The following is a 16,834-nucleotide window of genomic DNA, read 5'->3' as shown; positions in this document are numbered from 1 at the left end:
AGTAGATAAATAGGTACCACCTCGGTGGGAAGGTCATGGCGTTCCGTGTCTAGTCACGCTGGCCAAGTGACCATGGAAACTATCTATGGACAAACGCTGGCTCTACAGCTTGGAAACGGGGATGAGCACTGCGCCCTAGAGTCGGACACGACCAGACTAAATGTCAAGGGGAACCTTTACCTTTTTAACTCCAGGGCACCAAAATTCAGAGGGAAATCTACTGGTTAATGTTAGGAAAATACATGGTGACACATCCCAGTCCTATTTATTTTTATATTTTTGAAAGTGTAAATGCTTCCCTTTCTCTTCCTCCCTTTTCATGGGGGGGGTTCCATACCCGAGATGCCATTAGGAGTAGATGAGAGGCAATGCCACTTCCCCAGGTACCAAATCGGCTAGGTACGATGCTTGCCTCTGCCCCAGGGTATTCTGGGAATTGTAGTCCCTCCTCCAATGACCTTTTCCAGAAGCAGCCACTACAGGCAGGAATTCGGGGTGCCAAGAAAAATCCAGCCAATGTTGAGATCTTTAAGTTAATATGATTGTGGAAGAGAAGCAGCGTTTGCGAGTGAGGAAGTCTTAAAGTTTGCTGGGTAGGGGTATGCAATTTGCTTTAGGCACTGATATGCCTTGGGTCTCCCCAGAAAAGATGCTGGGAGAAAGGATCAAGGACAAGCAGCTTCCCACAGTGTGGGCGGGCCGTTCGTTCGCTCACGCTGCGTTTGTGAAAAGAACATTCAAACCCAAGCTGCTTCTCAGTCCTAGACACAAAATCCAGAACAGTTATTAAAAATGTGTTTTGCTGGGTGCTCTTTCCGTCTGTCTCCTCCACCCCCCGGCTTTTGCTGCCAACTTTTTAAAAACATTCTTTTCAAAGAGCCATTTGAAGGATGCACGTTCGCCTCATCTTTTTGAGCATCCTAATTAAAGAGGCTGGGGCGGGGGGGGAGTCATGAATGTGTCAAAACAACTAGCGTGGGAAAGATGTGAGGAGCTCTCCTTGTTTAGAACGTGTGTGTGTGTGTGTGTGTATTTCTGCACAACATACACACAAATGTTTGCATTGGGAAGAAATCGAGAACTTAGTTTGCTTTTTCATTAATCTGAATGTGTAGGAGAACATATGCATGTTTCATAACAATAAACAAGATAAGAACACAAGGTTTGCTGTCCTGTCCTTTCAGGGCCAGACACCTGCATGAGAGAGAAATTCCTGTTTATTAGAGTGTTTGGTCAACGACATTTTAGACAGCCTTTTGTTCTAGTTTCATCTTGTTGAAGTTTTGAAGTTCAACTTTTTGTTTGTTTCTAAATCATTTAAGTCACCTGCCTACCTGCCTACCTGCCTACCTGCCTACCTGCCTACCTGCCTACCTGCCTACCAGCCAACCAGCCAACCAGCCAACCAGCCAACCAGCCAACCAGCCAACCAACCAACCAACCAACCAACCAACCAACCAACCAACCAACCAACCAACCAACCAACCAACCAACCAACCAAACCAACCAAACCAACCAAACCAACCAACCAACCAACCAACCAACCAACCAACCAACCAACCAACCAACCAACCAACCAACCAACCAACCAACCAACCAACCAACCAACCAAGGAAAACTGTAATTTTGTCCATCCTTCTCCTGTCCTGGCAATCAATTTTTAAAAATCTTTTCATACAGGTGAGCACTGAAAGGCAGTCCAGAGAGATAACACTGCAACCCGTTCTTTCATTCCAGGCAGCAACCGGAGGCTATTTTGGTCTCAAGGGGCTCTTATTTTCCTCAGGGCCTCCAGAGAAGATTTCAGTCCAGGGCGAAGACCTGCCCCAAAGACCCGACCTTCGCGCTGACGTCGAGAGCACCTACTCTGAGACGGGTTGGCCTGCTGGGCGATCCCTTGGCCCAACTGGTCCGTGAGCCAGAGCTGCATCCGGATGAAGGGCTCCCTCCCTTTTTGGGTCAGCTTGCTCCAGGGCTTCGGCCGGGACAGCATGTCGCTCACGCTCCCCTGGGACAGCCCCAGCACCTGAAAGAGACAGAGAAGACATGGGCTTCGTCCACTGGCGCGAAGGATAAGCGCAACCCACAGAATGAGCACGGGGCAGGAATTCCTGGTTCCCGAGGAGTACAGCCCGGAGAGGTCAATTAATCAGAAAGTTGTCGTAAGGGGAAGAAGGCTCGGATAAAAACTCAAGACAGCATTATAGGGAAAGCAACTGTGATCCAGAACAGCCCTGAAAACAAACAAAATCCTTCTGTGAGGGAAAGAAAGCTCAGCGAAAAAGCTGAAGGGGAATGACTGGAGGAATTTGTTATGATCCAGAAAAGGTCTTTAATGAGAGGATAAAAGCTGAGTTTAAAATGTTCTGAGGGAATGGTTGGGGAATGTACTTAAGATCCCCGAATCCCTACAAAAGTAAGAACCCTTCCAGAGTGGAAGAAGGCTCAGCTTTAGGGAATTTTTTTGGTAATGCTGATCCACAAAGTTACAAAATAAAGGAAATTTCATGAAGCAAAGAAGCTTTAAAGGGAAAAAAAAAGTAACCTGTGGAAATGTTAGGCTACTGTACTTAGAATGTTTTTTTCCCCTACAACACCACATAGTTTTAAAAATGGTGAAGGACAGAAGGGTCCCTTGTGGCTTCATTTAGGGAACGAAGGGAGGAGATAAGCTAAGGAGGATGAAAAATATTGGAGTTAGAAGGGCAAAAGAGAAGGAAAAGGCCGGACAATGATCATGCTGAGGGAAGCTGGTAGCGCAAAAGGCAGATGGAAAAACTGATCCCAAAGGGACGAAAAACGCTACTGTTTTGTCCTTTAAATGTCCCTGCAGCCTCGGGCCTTTAATGGCAGAGGCCGACAAGTTTTTCCCACTGTCGCTGGGAGAAAGAAATTCCACAGGGCCTGGCCTGGCCAAGGAGCTTGTCTAGACCAAACAACAGCAAACCTTGAAGAGGGCCACGCCATGAACAGAGATAATACAGCTGGGTTTCCTGACAGGGCTGGCACGGAAACAAATCGCCCTGCCTCCAGTTACGTCACAGCACCCTGGGGCCCAGTCTTTTTCACTCCAAAGTTAGGAAAAAAACCCCACAAACACCTCTCTGGTAGCAAAAATATAACCGGAAGAAATAAAATTACACTGAGTTATCCTTTCACGAGGCCCACAGCTGCCCCGTCCGATGGGGTCGGTCCTCTTTCCTTTCCACCCACAGCACGCCCTACTCCCTAATCCGCCCCTTGTCCCTCTCGGAGACCCACAAGGTGGACGCTAATCTCTCCTTGGCAGCCACACCAAGTCTGAGGCTTTCCGCCTCCTTTTCCTCCCTCGGGGCCAGCCGCTCCCAAGCTTCCTCGCCACTTAAGATTTCCTGCTGAGGTAGGTACCTTTTCCCCGAAGATGCGCTGGCAGATCCCGTTCTTGGCCAGCTTCTCCTTGACCTGCCGCGTTAACTCCAAGGTGTCCACCTCCCGGTACATGTACATCTCGTACTGCTCAGGCGTCAGAGGCGGGACGGTAGGCTTGAGGGTCCTCGGCACGTACGATGGGTAGTAAGAGAGGCGCCCGGCGCCTTGGGACTCCGAGCCGGTCATCTCCGACTTGACCTCCAGCACCCTCAGGGGCTCATCCTCTGAGGTGGGAAGGTCTTCCTCGTTTGGGGCAGGGTCGCCAGGCTCACCGCGCTGCCCGGCTCGCCCGTTGGCCACGCTGGAGTAGCTAGACGAGGAAGAGAGGGAAGGCGACACGGAGGTGTACGGGCGGCTCAAGAGGCTCCTCTCGGAAGCCCAGTGCTGGTCGAAATAAGAGCCGGCATCCCCAATCTCGGACTTGACTTTACGGATGATGCTCTGCACAAAGGCAGCCGGGGACAGCACTGTCAGGGGGGCCTGGGCAGTGCTGCTGCTCGGGTGGGGGCCCAGCATCCCCTCTTCCTGCTTGATGTACGCCTGGACGATGTTCTGGCTGACGGCCGCCAAGGTGGAGCGCTCCGCGGGCGGGGTGGCGGTGGTGCTGCCCGGCCTGCTGGCGCCGCCCGATTCTATCTCCATCAAGGCCTGCTGCTGCGCCTGCATCTCCCGGCGGGCCTGCTCCAGGATGTTCTTGATGGCATCTTCGGAGTTGCTGGCGCAGGTGCCGTTGGGGATGGCCTGGGGCGCGGCGCAGTTTTTGGTGTCTCCTAAAGAGGAGCCAAAATCCAGGAATGAGTGGAAACAGGGACACGTCTGGCAGGGGCTCTAGGCGTGTTGCATTCTATCCCCAAACGTCCCCCATCATTACAAATCTTTTGGCAGCTTTTAATGCTAGTTTTGGATAGGTTTCAACTAACTAACCGGCAACTTCAGAATCCTTTTTTTTCTTTCTTAAAAGGATACTATTGTGCCGTCTGCTTTATTTTCAACTATTTCCAACGAACCGTAGCTTTAAACTGTTTTGTTACTGCTGATCAGCTTGGCTGTAGGTTACTGCTATTTATCAGAGCTGGTTTTATTGTCATTTTGTGGTTCCTTCCACCCTGGTTTTATGGTGCTGTTAAGATTAAAATCAAAAACACTTTAGAATTTTATATGTTGGAAGATGAGAGCTTAATCCTCAAAGGTTGGAGAAGAATGGCTTAAATAAATAAATGCATTTAGGAAACTAAAAGAAAGGGCTTACTGCTTTATTCAAGATAATGGCGTTTCCCACATTCATGGACTTTTCATTCTACGAAGTAGCCTATAAACCAAACACTTCCTTTGCCCAGAAACTGGTCCAAAAGATTGCCTTAGACGGAGACTAAGAAATTCTCACACTGAAGGAAACAGTAGAGGGCACCAGACAACCCTTTCTTTCTTTAAGTGAGAAAACAAAAGCTGAGGTATTCCTTTCATGCCTACATTTAAAAGACGAGAGATGGGCAATAGCTGGAATCCAAGGAATTAAAGATCGTATAAAAGAGGAACTGCTACTCATGGTATAGATCAGCCAGTTCACTTTCGCTTCGGGTAAACAGGTTTGACAGGTTTCTGCCCTGTCACAAAAAAACCTGAAAGATCTATTTGACCTGGTGTCAAGACAAGGTGGGAAGAGTGTGTCTGTATGTCAAGTGAAATCCAGCCTCTCTCAAACCCCTTTTGGCTTTTTTTAAAGAAACCGGCTGTGTGATTCCAGTTTCAAAACGTGTCTACCTGCCAACCAACACTGCAGTGGGAAAGAGCTCGGTTTTAAGTCCCCCCTGGGGAGATATTCACGGTTGAAAACGCCTGGTCTTGGACCAACAATCGCGTGATCTTGTGCATCTACGAAAGGGCTGATTCCCAATCCACATAACCGCACTTCTGTTCCACTATCTGGGCAAAAGAAAGGCTCCGAGAAACCATCCATTCCCGTCAGACTCTCACCTTCTTTCTGGGATTCGATTTCTTTCTTGGCTTGCTCCAGGATGTTTTTGATGGCGTCGTCGGAGCCCGTTTCTGGCGTCCGGATCCTCGGCGTGATGCTACCTGGTCAAAGAAGCACAGCAGGCGGGCCAGTCACTCGCCTTGTCTTTTGGACCGGCTCGGCTCATGTAACGTCCAGGAAATAGAAGGACGAGGAGGACAAGGGTTCTGAGGGGCTGAGAAGAAGCCACTGGCACTCTCCTCTTTCCATCCTTTTAACTTTGATGGCAACGAAAGGCTGGAGAGAATAATTGCTGAGGTTGCCTTGAAGGGCTGGGGAAGCCCGCGGGACCCGCCCCCGCCCGGTTCGACTCACCTCTCTGGCGCACTTGAATCGTCCGGAGAGCCAGGACATTCTGCTCGTCCGAGAGGAACTGCTTCATCTTGAGGAAAGGCTCTTTGCCTTTGACCGTCAGCTTGCGCCAAGGCTTCGGCCTGGCCAAGATCTCGCTGACGGAGCCCTGGGAGAGGCCCAGGACATAATGCCCGAAGACGCGCTGGCCGATGTTGTGCTTGAGGAGCTGCTCCTTCACCTGGAAGGCAATCTCGGCCGTATCCAGCTGCTCCTCGTCCGCCGAGCCCGAGCCGCTGCCTTCGGACGGGTCGCTCGGTGGGCTCACCTCGTTGGCGGAAGCAGCCTGGCCTGGGTGGCTGGCTAGCGCCGCGCCTTTGGCGGCGTAGAAGGTGGAGGGGAAAGCCCCCATGCCACTGGGTTCGCTCTTATATGAGGGAGGGCCCATCTGTTTGGGGAGAAGGGAGTCCAGAGGTATCCGTTCGGCCGCATTCAGGCTCGGAAAGGGGGACAGGGAGAAGGTCCTTGGGGCTTCCTGAGCCACTGGGGGACCCAGCAGGGGCTGGATGAGGAGAGGAGAGGCCGAGTCTTCCCTTGAAGTGGGCAAGAGCTGCTGTGGGGAAGGGTAAGATTGGCCAGTGCCCATGGAGTCCTTCACCGACTCGTCTTCCGAGGGATCCTCCTCTAGAGACCAAAGAGAAAGAGGGAGATACACACACCAACTATAGCTTCCCCTAAATGTTATTTAGGATTCACATATTATTTGGAGACAGTTTAGCAAAGCGGGGGTGGGGGGCTTCTCCAGAGGTTGAAGCACTTTTGTTAATTGTCCACCCTTAGAAGAACACGACCCAGAAACTTGTTTAGTTCCGTAAGACCAACAACAAAATAAAAGATTGTACAGGAGGACCGTGGTATCCGTGGGCCATTGATTCAAAGTCCCCTCCCCCTTCATGGATGCCAAAAGCCACAGATAAGAGCAAATCCTATATTTAGCACTGTTTCTTGTTCTCTCTCAGGGTCAGTTCTGGTAATGACACAACAGGAATGCATAGAAATACGTATTTCTGGGATTTTTAATTTATTTGTAAAAAATATTTTCAGACTGTGGATAAGTGAAGCCTTAGAGAGTGAACCTGTGGACATGGGGGTCCTACTGTACTTTCAGGACTACCATCGAAAAGGCAGGGCAGAGAGAGGAAGGGAAGAGGAAAGCAAGGTCAGTTACACCGGTTCTTAAAAATCACAGCTCAGTCAGCCTGGAGACAGAGGATTTCCCCGTCTGAGCTAAGATCAACTAGGATCAGAGCAGCCCATGACAGCCAATGCTTTCATCCGATTAAAGGTCAACTTAAGGACTTGTGTCAAGTTTTCACCTAAGGCTCCCTTCCCCTCTCGTCCCATCAAAGAACCCTCTGCCAAATAGATTCTCCCCCCCCCCGACTCTCTCTCTCTCTCTCTCTCTCCCTCATTCCCAACCTACCAGTACTGGCTAGAAGGCCTGGTTTCTCCAAAAGGTATTTCTGAGATGGGTAGAAAGAATCCTTCCCCAAGAGCAAGGGGTCAGCAGGTTTCGAGATGCTCTAAAAAACACCAACGTTTGAAATGAGGAGGGAGGGTGAAAAAAGAGGAAGGAGAGGAGAAGGCATCTTTGTTTGAAGCAGATGCCAGCAAGAAGCAGTAGGGGAGGAGCAGAGAGGGATTTGTGCCCCACCATCTAAAAGCATAAAGCAAAGCAAGTTTACTTTTCGTGCATTTGCTGGTTGTTTTTTTTTTTTTTTCTGGGTCCAAAACCCTGGCTTCTGAACGTTTCCGTGGCAGACCCACGGAGGGCACACATGACGCTAATCCATTTGGGGGACAGGCATGCCACACCCCGACGTTTCAGGCTTTCTTCAACCTAGGAAGGGGTTGAGGCACTTACCTGGGAAAGGTTGCAGTGAGAGGCCAGCTTCATGGTTTTCAAGATGCTGCAAGAAGGAAAGAATGAAGGTCATGGTGGGTTTGATGGAGATCCTCTAAGCTGACCGTTCACATTTCCGGTCCAATCTTAAAACTCATAACTAGCCTTGTTGGTCTACAGCTGGAGCGGTTAAGTTTCAGGGCTCGCGAAGTCAAAGCATGCCGAATTTCTCTCTCTCTCTCTCCATCCTCAAAAGCCTACAGTGTTAAGCTTTGAAGTCCACAACTGGTGTTGATCGCACAAGGACGGAGAAACGTCACACTCCCACCCTTCAGTGCCTATCAAGAAGACAGCCCTGGATGTGATGTGACACCACATTGCTGGGGGATGTGTCTGCTGCAGAGACAACACCGTCCGAGGTACCCCTAAATCCAAAAGCGAGGGGGGAGGGCAGGATACGTCGGCCATGACAAGCCCTTGGGGATAGGGCTGGGAAATGCACAGCAGCCGAGCCGTCCCCTAGGGCCCGGCATCTGGAGATGGAAAAGGCGCAGATGGGTGTCCAAAACCTGTTAAGGGCGAGGGGAGCGCTCTTCCAACTTGTGGCTCCAGAGAGCATGTGAGCACCTGATCCAACAGAAAGCACAGAAAGGCCATGCGCCACCCACCCAAAACAAGGCCGCCGGCCCAAGACAAAAGGGTCTTACCTCAATTCAGTCTTGATCTCCTCATAGTCAGATTGAGCCTGCAATTTTTCTTCCAACTTCTAAAAGAAATATATATATGTGTGTGTGTGTGTTAGTATAATAGACACGAAACAAGCATCAACGATGAGTGTTTATGGGTGAAACTAATTCTACCCAATAACACTGAACCAATGCCCATCTATGACCGGCCCTCCCCAAGAATTATTTCCAAGATTCGCTGTGAGAAGAAAGGGTCTTAATAATTCACATATTTGTGAGGCTTCCGGGTTGATTTGGAGAAACAACATGAACACGAGCGAGTTTTGAACTGCAGACTGTACTAAAACAGAAAAAGATGTGCCTAAACGTGGTTTATTAAGTGAAATGTCTCAGGTATACTGAGTAAATGAGGGTGCATATTTGGTAAAACACATATAAATTAAACGGACACATGGGGGGGGTGCAGAATGAGCGGCAAATGCTTAAAATTTTCATGTAAGGAAAATACCAGGTTTCACCACTCTATGTGAAACAAGGACAGGAAAAGGATAAAATTTGGAGAAACACAACAAAATCTAGGCTGCGATAAATTCACTTTCCTGGTCTAGATAAATTGAGAGTCAAGGTACTTGATGGTTTGGTTGGACTAAACGGGATTAAAAAATCCCTTTGATTAATGAAATGCAAGGGATTTTTTTAAAAAGAAATCTTCAGGAGATGATGGGATCCGGGAACAAAGGTGGGACTTAATTAATTCCAGGCCATCAAGGGCAAAGGCCTGCCTAGAAACCTTCCGTCTCAGTCCCGCCACTGCACCCCCAAGCATACTTCAATGGCCTCGTTCTTGGCTGCCAACTGGCGCTCCAGGTCCGCAATCTGACTGGCCGAAGACTCTTCCATTTCCTGCATGGAGTTTTGCAAATGCTGGATTTCCTTGAGAAGCCGAAGGATCTCCCGGTCCTTGGCGGCCAGGGCGGCCTCCAGCCGTGGCCCAGGGCACAAAGAGTAATTTCCTTTCTCCTGCAAAGGAAGATGATCGAAGAAGACACTGAAATCCCACCGGAAGGCTCTCTAGCACAGCCCTTCACGACTGTTGCTATTGTTATGGACTTCTTTGAGAATGAGATGAATGTTATAGACCACCACCACCTCCAACTCGGTTCGTCCCAGTTCGTCAAGATATCAGGACGGGTGCTGCTGCTCTCCTCCCCACCTCCTCTGGCTCAAACAGCCACTCCCCAGGCCCGGCTGACTTGTTTGTCCCACCTCCTCAGCTAATCTCCCAGTCATGCGCAAGAGCCCAGACTTTTCTGCCCTCCCTTTTGTCCGAGCGGGTGATCAGCCAAGAAGGCAGGGCAGAGAAGCCTGAGCTGTTGCCAGGAACTGGAAGATCAGTTGACAAAGTGGGGGGGGGGCAAGCAAGCTGGGCCTGGTGAACGGCTATTGGAACCAGAGGAGGTGGTGGGAGGGGAGCAGCAGCGGCTGCCCTTACAAACTGGGACAAACCGCTTCGTGCCCATCTCTGAGGGTGCCGGATTGTCCTACGGCCCCAGGACAGCCCCCCTTCTGGGCCTCACCCCACTGAGTCCTTGGGGAGAGCAGCAAGCCAAGCGGAGGGAGCTGTTGACCGACGCCAGCTGTTCCCGCAGGCTCTCCACTTCCCTCTGGGCCGCCTCGGCTCGCTGCAAGGAGAAGAAAAAGTGGCGTCAGTTCGTCCTGCCAAAGCGACAGCTATCCCACGTTTGGCGGGTTTTCGTTCCCGTCCTCAACTTGCACAACCAAGAGTCCAGCTTCTCCCTGCGTAGTTCCTTCATCGTTACCTGGTTGGCTTTTTCAAGATTCGTCACAATCATGGCCACTTCGTCTGTCCTGTGGGAAGAAAAGAGAGGAATTCACAGTCTGCAGCCTGCAGGGAATACATCCACCATTTGGCTGGAAGGGTTGGTTCCCCTTTACGGGACATTTGTGCTGTTGCAGAAAAATGCCTCACAGATCCCAGGACTTAAGCACATAAAACACACGGGATCCTAGAATCGTGGAGCTGGAAGGGGCCCAACAGGCCACCAAATCCAATTTCCTGAGCAGTGCAAGAATCCAGAACAAAGGAGATCGGGACAGAATGTGGTCCCATTTTCTCTTGAGTGCCTCTGCAGCGTTGGAGCGCTCACTACCTCCCCCTGAGGTAATGGGTTCCATCGTTGTACTGCTCTAACAGTTAAGACTTTTTTTCCTGGTATTCAGCCAAAATCTGGCATTCTGTCACTTGAGCTCATTATTACCTGTCCCGGACCCTGTTTGTCTGTGCATGGATACCCTGCACCGTTTTGCAAGGGGAAGGTGGGGTAAATACTCTGGAAGGGAGTAAAGAGAACGAAACATACATTTCCCCCCCCTCCCTTACGCCCATGCCGAAGAACAAGAAAGCATTGGATGGAAGTAATGGAATGCCACCCACACTCTCTATCTTGGCTTTATTTTCGTAACATATGCTCCCTCTCCATGGTAAGTCTGGAGACTGTTTGTGAACAGGATAATATTTATGTTATTAACTGCTTCCCACTTACAATTTCACAACTCATTCAAAGTGGGCGAAAAACATACACACGGCGCCCAGCTGGGCATCTGGCTCTGTTTACAATGGCAAGGCTAACATCCAAGGTGTTCCATTATAGCAACAATCATCTTAGAACGACTCGAGCTGGAAGGGAACCTACAAGTAATTGAATCCAGCCCCTGTCCAGGAAGTGCAGGGAGGAATCAAACTCCCAACCTTTAGCTCTGCGGCCAGTTGCCTAAACCACTGAGCTACCCAGAAGTCATCTGCTAGATTCTCCAGAGGATTTGTTCACTTTGCTAGGGCAGGACGGTGGGGGAATTCACAGCACAAACCCGGAAAAGAAAGGAGTCCTGCCCTCTCCCCACCCACCCCTGCCAGCCAACACACCCCACAGACGAGAAGTCAACGCCAAGTGGTAGCTCAGCTCTTATGCCGTGCCTGTCCTCCATTCCTCCTCGTTTGGTGTGTTACGACAATAATCTTGATCAAAGGCGACACTGTTTACTACCCTGCACCAAGCAAACGGGCGCACGTGCCAGGTTCAAAGAACATCTGGTTTGGAATGATATGATTAAGTGTTCTGACATGGTTGCATAATAGAGAAGTGTGTGTGTGTGTGTGTGTGTGTGTGTGTGTGTGTGTGTGTGTGTGTGTGTGTGTGTGAGAGAGAGAGAGAGAGAGAGAGAGAGAGGCTGTAAGGAGGTGCTAGGAAGAGTGTATATAGCCCCACAGGACTAACTTTGCTCACAAATAAACCCATAAATTTTGTCAAATGGAACAAGACCGACTTACTTTGAAGCTGCCTCTTCATCGTATTTGCTCCGCAAGTCCAGCAGTTCAGTCTGCGTTGCCTTTAGTGCTGACCAGCATGGGGGTAAAAACAACAACCAGGCCAGAGGATAAGAAACAGACGTCCACTGGTGGGCGACAGATCGTGCTTGGCTTGGAGGACACCAGAAAGAGGTCCCGAGAGCCCCTGTTCAAAACTTATTTTCTGCAGTTACACATTCCCTTGCTGAAAACGGGGTAAGGAATTTAACTTGCCTTAAACTTAAGGCAGCCAGGCTTCCATCAACAACGCCATTTGTGCCAAGCAAGGTGTATTAAAGAGTGTTTGCAAGAAAAAGCCATGCCCATCCCTGCCCGAAGGAGATCACCACGTTTTGGGGTGGTGACTTATGTCTAGTAAGGGGACAATGTGGCCCTCCCGAGTGTAATGCCTATCATTTCCAGCCAGTTGTGCTGATGGAAGGCGGCAGCCTAGCAATATCTGAAGGGCTGGCCCTGGTCCAGTTACAGTACTCTAGATTTTAAGAAAAATGTAAATTGTTCTCTTATATTTTAAGAGTTTTATTTCGATTAATATCTGGAGTGTGTTTCCCAGGACTTTACTGTTGCTGCAAGAGAGCAAGTTAGAAATGCATATTGTAAACTCAAGACAACCAGGAGAACCAGCTCATGTGGTTTGACAGTGCAGCCGTACAAAAACTTCCCTGCATCTAGACAGCTAGTTATCAAGGAAGAGCGTGCTGCTAATGCTAGCTTTCTGTCTGCAAGGAAGAACTATTCTATTTTTTTTATTCTGTATGGAGAAACATTCCACCATATGAACAGTACACTCCAAGCGCAGTTTTACATCGCCTCTCTTCCTCTCTGTAGAGTAGGAAGAGCGATAATACATTTTAGAGGTTATGCTGAAGGTGACAGAAAAATGACAAGTGTTTAAGGATGGACTGGAAGGCAGAGAGAGTACAGTGGTGGTCAGATGGTGGTCTTCTAGGAAGCAACGGCCAACAGGCAGTCGCTTGGACAGCAGGAGAGCTTTTGATGGCTAACTATTTGGACATAGAGTAGAGAGAAGAATCTGGCTTTTAATTAAGAGCTAAGTGTGTGTGCGCACAGTGGGTGGGAGAAGGGCCCATACTGAGCCTCACAAGTGTGCAATTCCAGAGAAGGAGCGGGAGCCACTTGGCTGAGTGTGCATCTTTCGCTTACCTGAATGGAGCACGACGATCTTCTCTTCTGCTTCCCCCAGCCGAGCGGCCAAAGTGACGTGTGCTTCCTGCAAGCCCCTGGAAAGAGACACGGGTTGCCCCTCCTGGCATTCATACGAGGCAAACAAATCTCGCCCCAGAACGACAGGGCCGCCCTCTCTAGAACAGGGACAGGCAGCGCGCAACCCGGAGATCATCCCTCCCTCCACCCACAGGCCCTTTTACAGAGGACAGAAAAACCTCTTCCGTTAAAATGTCTTTGGGGTTTCTTTTTTTCCTAACAAAAATTAAAACAAATAAAAACCTTTTTTCTGCCCCAAAAGGTCTCCTGTGATTCTTGCACCAGGCACCTTTGAGAGAGGGGATGATCCCACCCCCAGGCCCCACCTCCCAAAAATAAAATAAACAACACTGGAAGTGTCCATTTGCTCACATTAAATGAAGAAAAAGAGTCTCAAACATGTCCCATTCAGGGTCTCGGCAGCCCCACGGCCGGAAGCTAGGGATAAAAATCAGCCAACAAGCTTTCCCCACCCCAAAGTGTTTCATCTCGTCCCAGCCCCTCAAAGCACCTGTCGGTGGACAATTGCCATCATCTCCAGGCAGCAAGGCCATGGGTGGGATGAGTTGTGGCTCAGCACCATCCAGAATACACAGGGCTGGGGAAGCCCCTCTCCTCTCCGCGTCCTGCCAGCTTTCACTTGAGATAAAAAGCTGGATGAACCCTTCTCCCAAAGCGTGTGTGGCTAGGAGGGAAATCCTCTGCCAGCAGAACCCAAAGCCTTTATTCATTCAGAAAGGAATTTCCAACCAGTGGAACGCAATTTGTGAAACGCATCTTCCAGTCCAAGTGGAGATGAGTTTGGGTTTGTTTTCCCTCCCCACACATCCTGCCTGGATTGCAGACAGCAGGAAGACATTTGACTTCCTAGCTGAGTAGAATTCATACGGCTTTAATAATTGCTCACCACTCCCATTTCTAATGAGGAGGAACGCTGATGTAAGAGACAAGTTAGGAGATCAGAGGGAAACTCCACGGGGTTGTCCATAAACACGGCGATGCAGGAGGAATACGCATCTCTACCAATCCGCTTTTAGGTGACCCCCCTCCCTCTCGAGCCCTTCACATGTTGTAGAGAATGTGCAAAGGAGGAGGGAGCAGGGAGCGTTCGTTTGTGCATCACTCTGAACAGGCTTTCTCACTCTGCATTGACTTGGCAGAGGGTGGCATGCAGCATAAAAGTGTCCCACATTCTACAATAAGCCTTTGACAAAGGAAAGCAAGTCCTAGACTGCAGTTATCTGCAAATCCATCAATAGGCATCAAGTGGGAAAGACTCGGGAGACGGCCCCTTTCCTCTCGCTTAAGGGTCACGCTCCCCAGAAATTACTCACGTACTTTTGCTGGTCGATCTCATTCCTCTGTAGCAAGGGGTCTGCCGTTGGGAGTGCTCTGCTGCCAGCGAGCCGGGTGGCCCCCTCGGAAATGGTGCGACCGGCTGAAGGCGTCCCCTCTCGTTGCTCTGGGGGTGTAACAACCCACATCAGTGGCACGTGGGGCCTCCGTGGGGGAGAGGGGTGGCAAGAGGCTGGAAGGGTGGCAAGGAAGTCTTCTCAAGGCCAGGAAGAAAAATCTTAGCAATGGCAAATCAAGTGGGAGGGCTTCACCTGGGAACGTCAGGCGCCCTGCTTCTCCGAGGGCACAGGATTCAGGGGGCAACCTTAGCTCTCCCCAAAGGTGGCCCTTCCTGCCTGGATTACCTTTGCTAATCATCACCGTGTGCGTTCAAGTCAACTCTGACTTATGGCGACCCCTTTTTCCGGGTTTTCCGGGTAGAGAATACTCAGAAGTGGCTTCCTATTCCCTTCTTCCAGGGGTGCCCTGGGACCGTGCAGTTCGCCCAAGGCTACACAGGCTGGCTCTTCTCCCAGGAGACACAGTGAGGAATCAAACTCCCAAACTCTGGCTCTGCAGCCAGAAACCTCACCCACTGAGCTATCCAGCCAACTTCTAAACCAGGGACTTGGAACACAGCCTCGAGGGGTTGACACAGGACGGTGCAAAGGCCGGGTGGGAGGTTGACACCAACACCTAGCCCAGATTTTGGGGTACCTCTTGGGCACGGGAGCTCAGCGTTCTTCTTCCAGGGCCTGTTCAGTTCCTTCAAAGCTGGGTTCTCGGGGCCAAGACAATGCAGCTGCCGTCGGCCGTCTTCCAAGCCACGCACGGTTTCAAGGGCAGGCGTAGGATCTGGATAGGGTAAAGGAAAGATAGAGGAGAGGTGAGGCTCAGCACCTCCCTCCTACTCCTCCAGGAGCTCCGTGCGCGGAGGGCGCCCATTCCAAGAAGGCCAAATGACCCTTGGCAATATAGGTACATTTCTAGTTTTTACTTCCACACACTGACATTCGTACCCTGGGGAAGGCCTGGGACAAGCAGTGCAGGAGCCATTTCAAAGAACGCAGAAAGTCAAGACAAGCCTTTATATGTAAAAACTTATATTTCAGTTTACTTTGATATAAATTAAGAGCGGTATAAAACTACAAAACACGTTTTCCTTCACATCACACTCTAGTCCCTTCCAGATCATCCTCTACGTAGCTAGATTTCTTTCTTTTTTTAAAAAAAAAATGGACGGGGGAAATAGCCATTCCTGGAAGCTTCCGGGAATGCTAACTCTCCTTTCCATACTGGGGACAGCTCCGCCATGCTGGCTGCCTTGCTCCGTGCCCCCAAATGCCTTTTTACAAACCGGGAGTGGGTATCTGGCCCCATCCAGTTCTGGAAGCAGGTGGCAGACGGCCATGACACACACACACCCCACGGTAGGAGAGGGGAAACTGGCTCTCAATCCCTGGGGCTGGCTTCCGATCCAAAGGGATGGAAACCTGAAAGTGGCAGATTCCCCGGAGGCTGGCAGACCCGAGTTGCATCCTGCACTTTTGCACTCCCCCTTCAGGATTCGCAGTGCGAGCTGGGGCTGCATACGCTCTGCCGCTGGTCCTCAGCATCTCGCAAAGGGAAGGGTTGACAGGAAAGTAAGGGACGAAGCAGCCACCGAGGCCAAGCTGTCCCGTCGGTGACTCTGCATCACTTAGGAAAAGGAGGACCACTGTAGAAGCTCAGATCCGGCTGCCCTTTGTCGGCTGCCGGCTCGCCAGCAAGGCTGCCGATGCTGCAAACGGCAGAGGGAAGACGGTCTCTTCCGTCCTGGGCTTAAAGGATATTCTATCCAGGCCCCTCTCGCTGCTACAAGCCTGCCTCAGTTACCATCCAACGGCACGTTTGGCTGATAATACTTGTTTACTTAGGCCACGGTGGGCACAGACAACTGCGGGTTTCTGCCAAAGTAAGCAGGTGCATCCCAAGCAGGCCTCCTCCTCCTCCTCCTCCTCCTCCTCCTCCTCCTGCCCCCCCCCCATCAGCAGCACGTCTCGTCATTAGCCCGGGCGTCTGCTCAGCAGGGGTCCCCCGTTATGCCTCCCAGGGCCGATGTAATTATACATTGACATAATTAACCCAGCAAGCCCATTAGGAAGGCCAGCTAAAAAATTCATCTATAATTATTTGTTGTGTGCATGCTAATGAGTCCATCTGCACCGCCATTGTATAACACGGACAAATTAATTTACAAGTCTGGATCTCTTTTAATAAGTCCGAGGCAATGGGCTCCTGTTCGTGTTTGCTCGTCCTCTTTCTGTCTCCTGCCCTTTAATGAAGGGGCTGCCAGAAAAGGGAGAACAAAAACTGCAGAGGGTCAAAAATCAGGTACACGCAGGACGCAAGCAGACGAAGGAGGCTTTACCTGAGCAAACAGCAAAGGAAGCCAGTAATAACATGACAGTTATTCCGCCTCAAGACAAGGGTACCTGTCCCAAAATACAGTAATTAGAGGTGGGAGAAGTCGAAGCGAGCTATCGGGAATTATTATCCGTGGGAAGGAGGGCATCAAGGCATAATCTGCTATAAAATGCCCAGTT

General features: G+C 50.3%; 1 protein-coding gene across 16 annotated transcripts in view; it reads right to left on the bottom strand.

The window, feature by feature from the left end:
- Positions 1-16,834, bottom strand: part of CUX2 (cut like homeobox 2) — a 132,090-nt gene that overhangs the window by 4,486 nt on the left and 110,770 nt on the right. For 15 of the 16 annotated variants that reach the window (XM_078381810.1, XM_078381808.1, XM_078381807.1 and 12 more), the window contains 14 exons: positions 14,967-15,104; positions 14,253-14,442; positions 12,855-12,931; positions 11,652-11,718; positions 10,123-10,171; positions 9,880-9,984; positions 9,131-9,322; positions 8,324-8,382; positions 7,638-7,683; positions 7,197-7,296; positions 5,738-6,397; positions 5,383-5,484; positions 3,388-4,178; positions 1,867-2,026 (listed from right to left, as the gene is read on the bottom strand). In XM_078381810.1, coding sequence (XP_078237936.1) covers positions 1,867-2,026; positions 3,388-4,178; positions 5,383-5,484; positions 5,738-6,397; positions 7,197-7,296; positions 7,638-7,683; positions 8,324-8,382; positions 9,131-9,322; positions 9,880-9,984; positions 10,123-10,171; positions 11,652-11,718; positions 12,855-12,931; positions 14,253-14,442; positions 14,967-15,104 — 2,736 coding nt within the window. The remainder of the gene's footprint in view (positions 1-1,866; positions 2,027-3,387; positions 4,179-5,382; positions 5,485-5,737; positions 6,398-7,196; positions 7,297-7,637; positions 7,684-8,323; positions 8,383-9,130; positions 9,323-9,879; positions 9,985-10,122; positions 10,172-11,651; positions 11,719-12,854; positions 12,932-14,252; positions 14,443-14,966; positions 15,105-16,834) is intronic. The other variant, XM_020802766.3, reaches the window with a different exon arrangement.

This window comes from Pogona vitticeps, chromosome 14, assembly GCF_051106095.1.
Source record: "Pogona vitticeps strain Pit_001003342236 chromosome 14, PviZW2.1, whole genome shotgun sequence".
In the NCBI taxonomy this organism is placed as follows: Eukaryota; Metazoa; Chordata; class Lepidosauria; order Squamata; family Agamidae; genus Pogona; species Pogona vitticeps.
The sequence above is the reverse complement of the archived record's forward strand: the minus strand, read 5'-3'. Positions and strand labels throughout refer to the sequence as shown.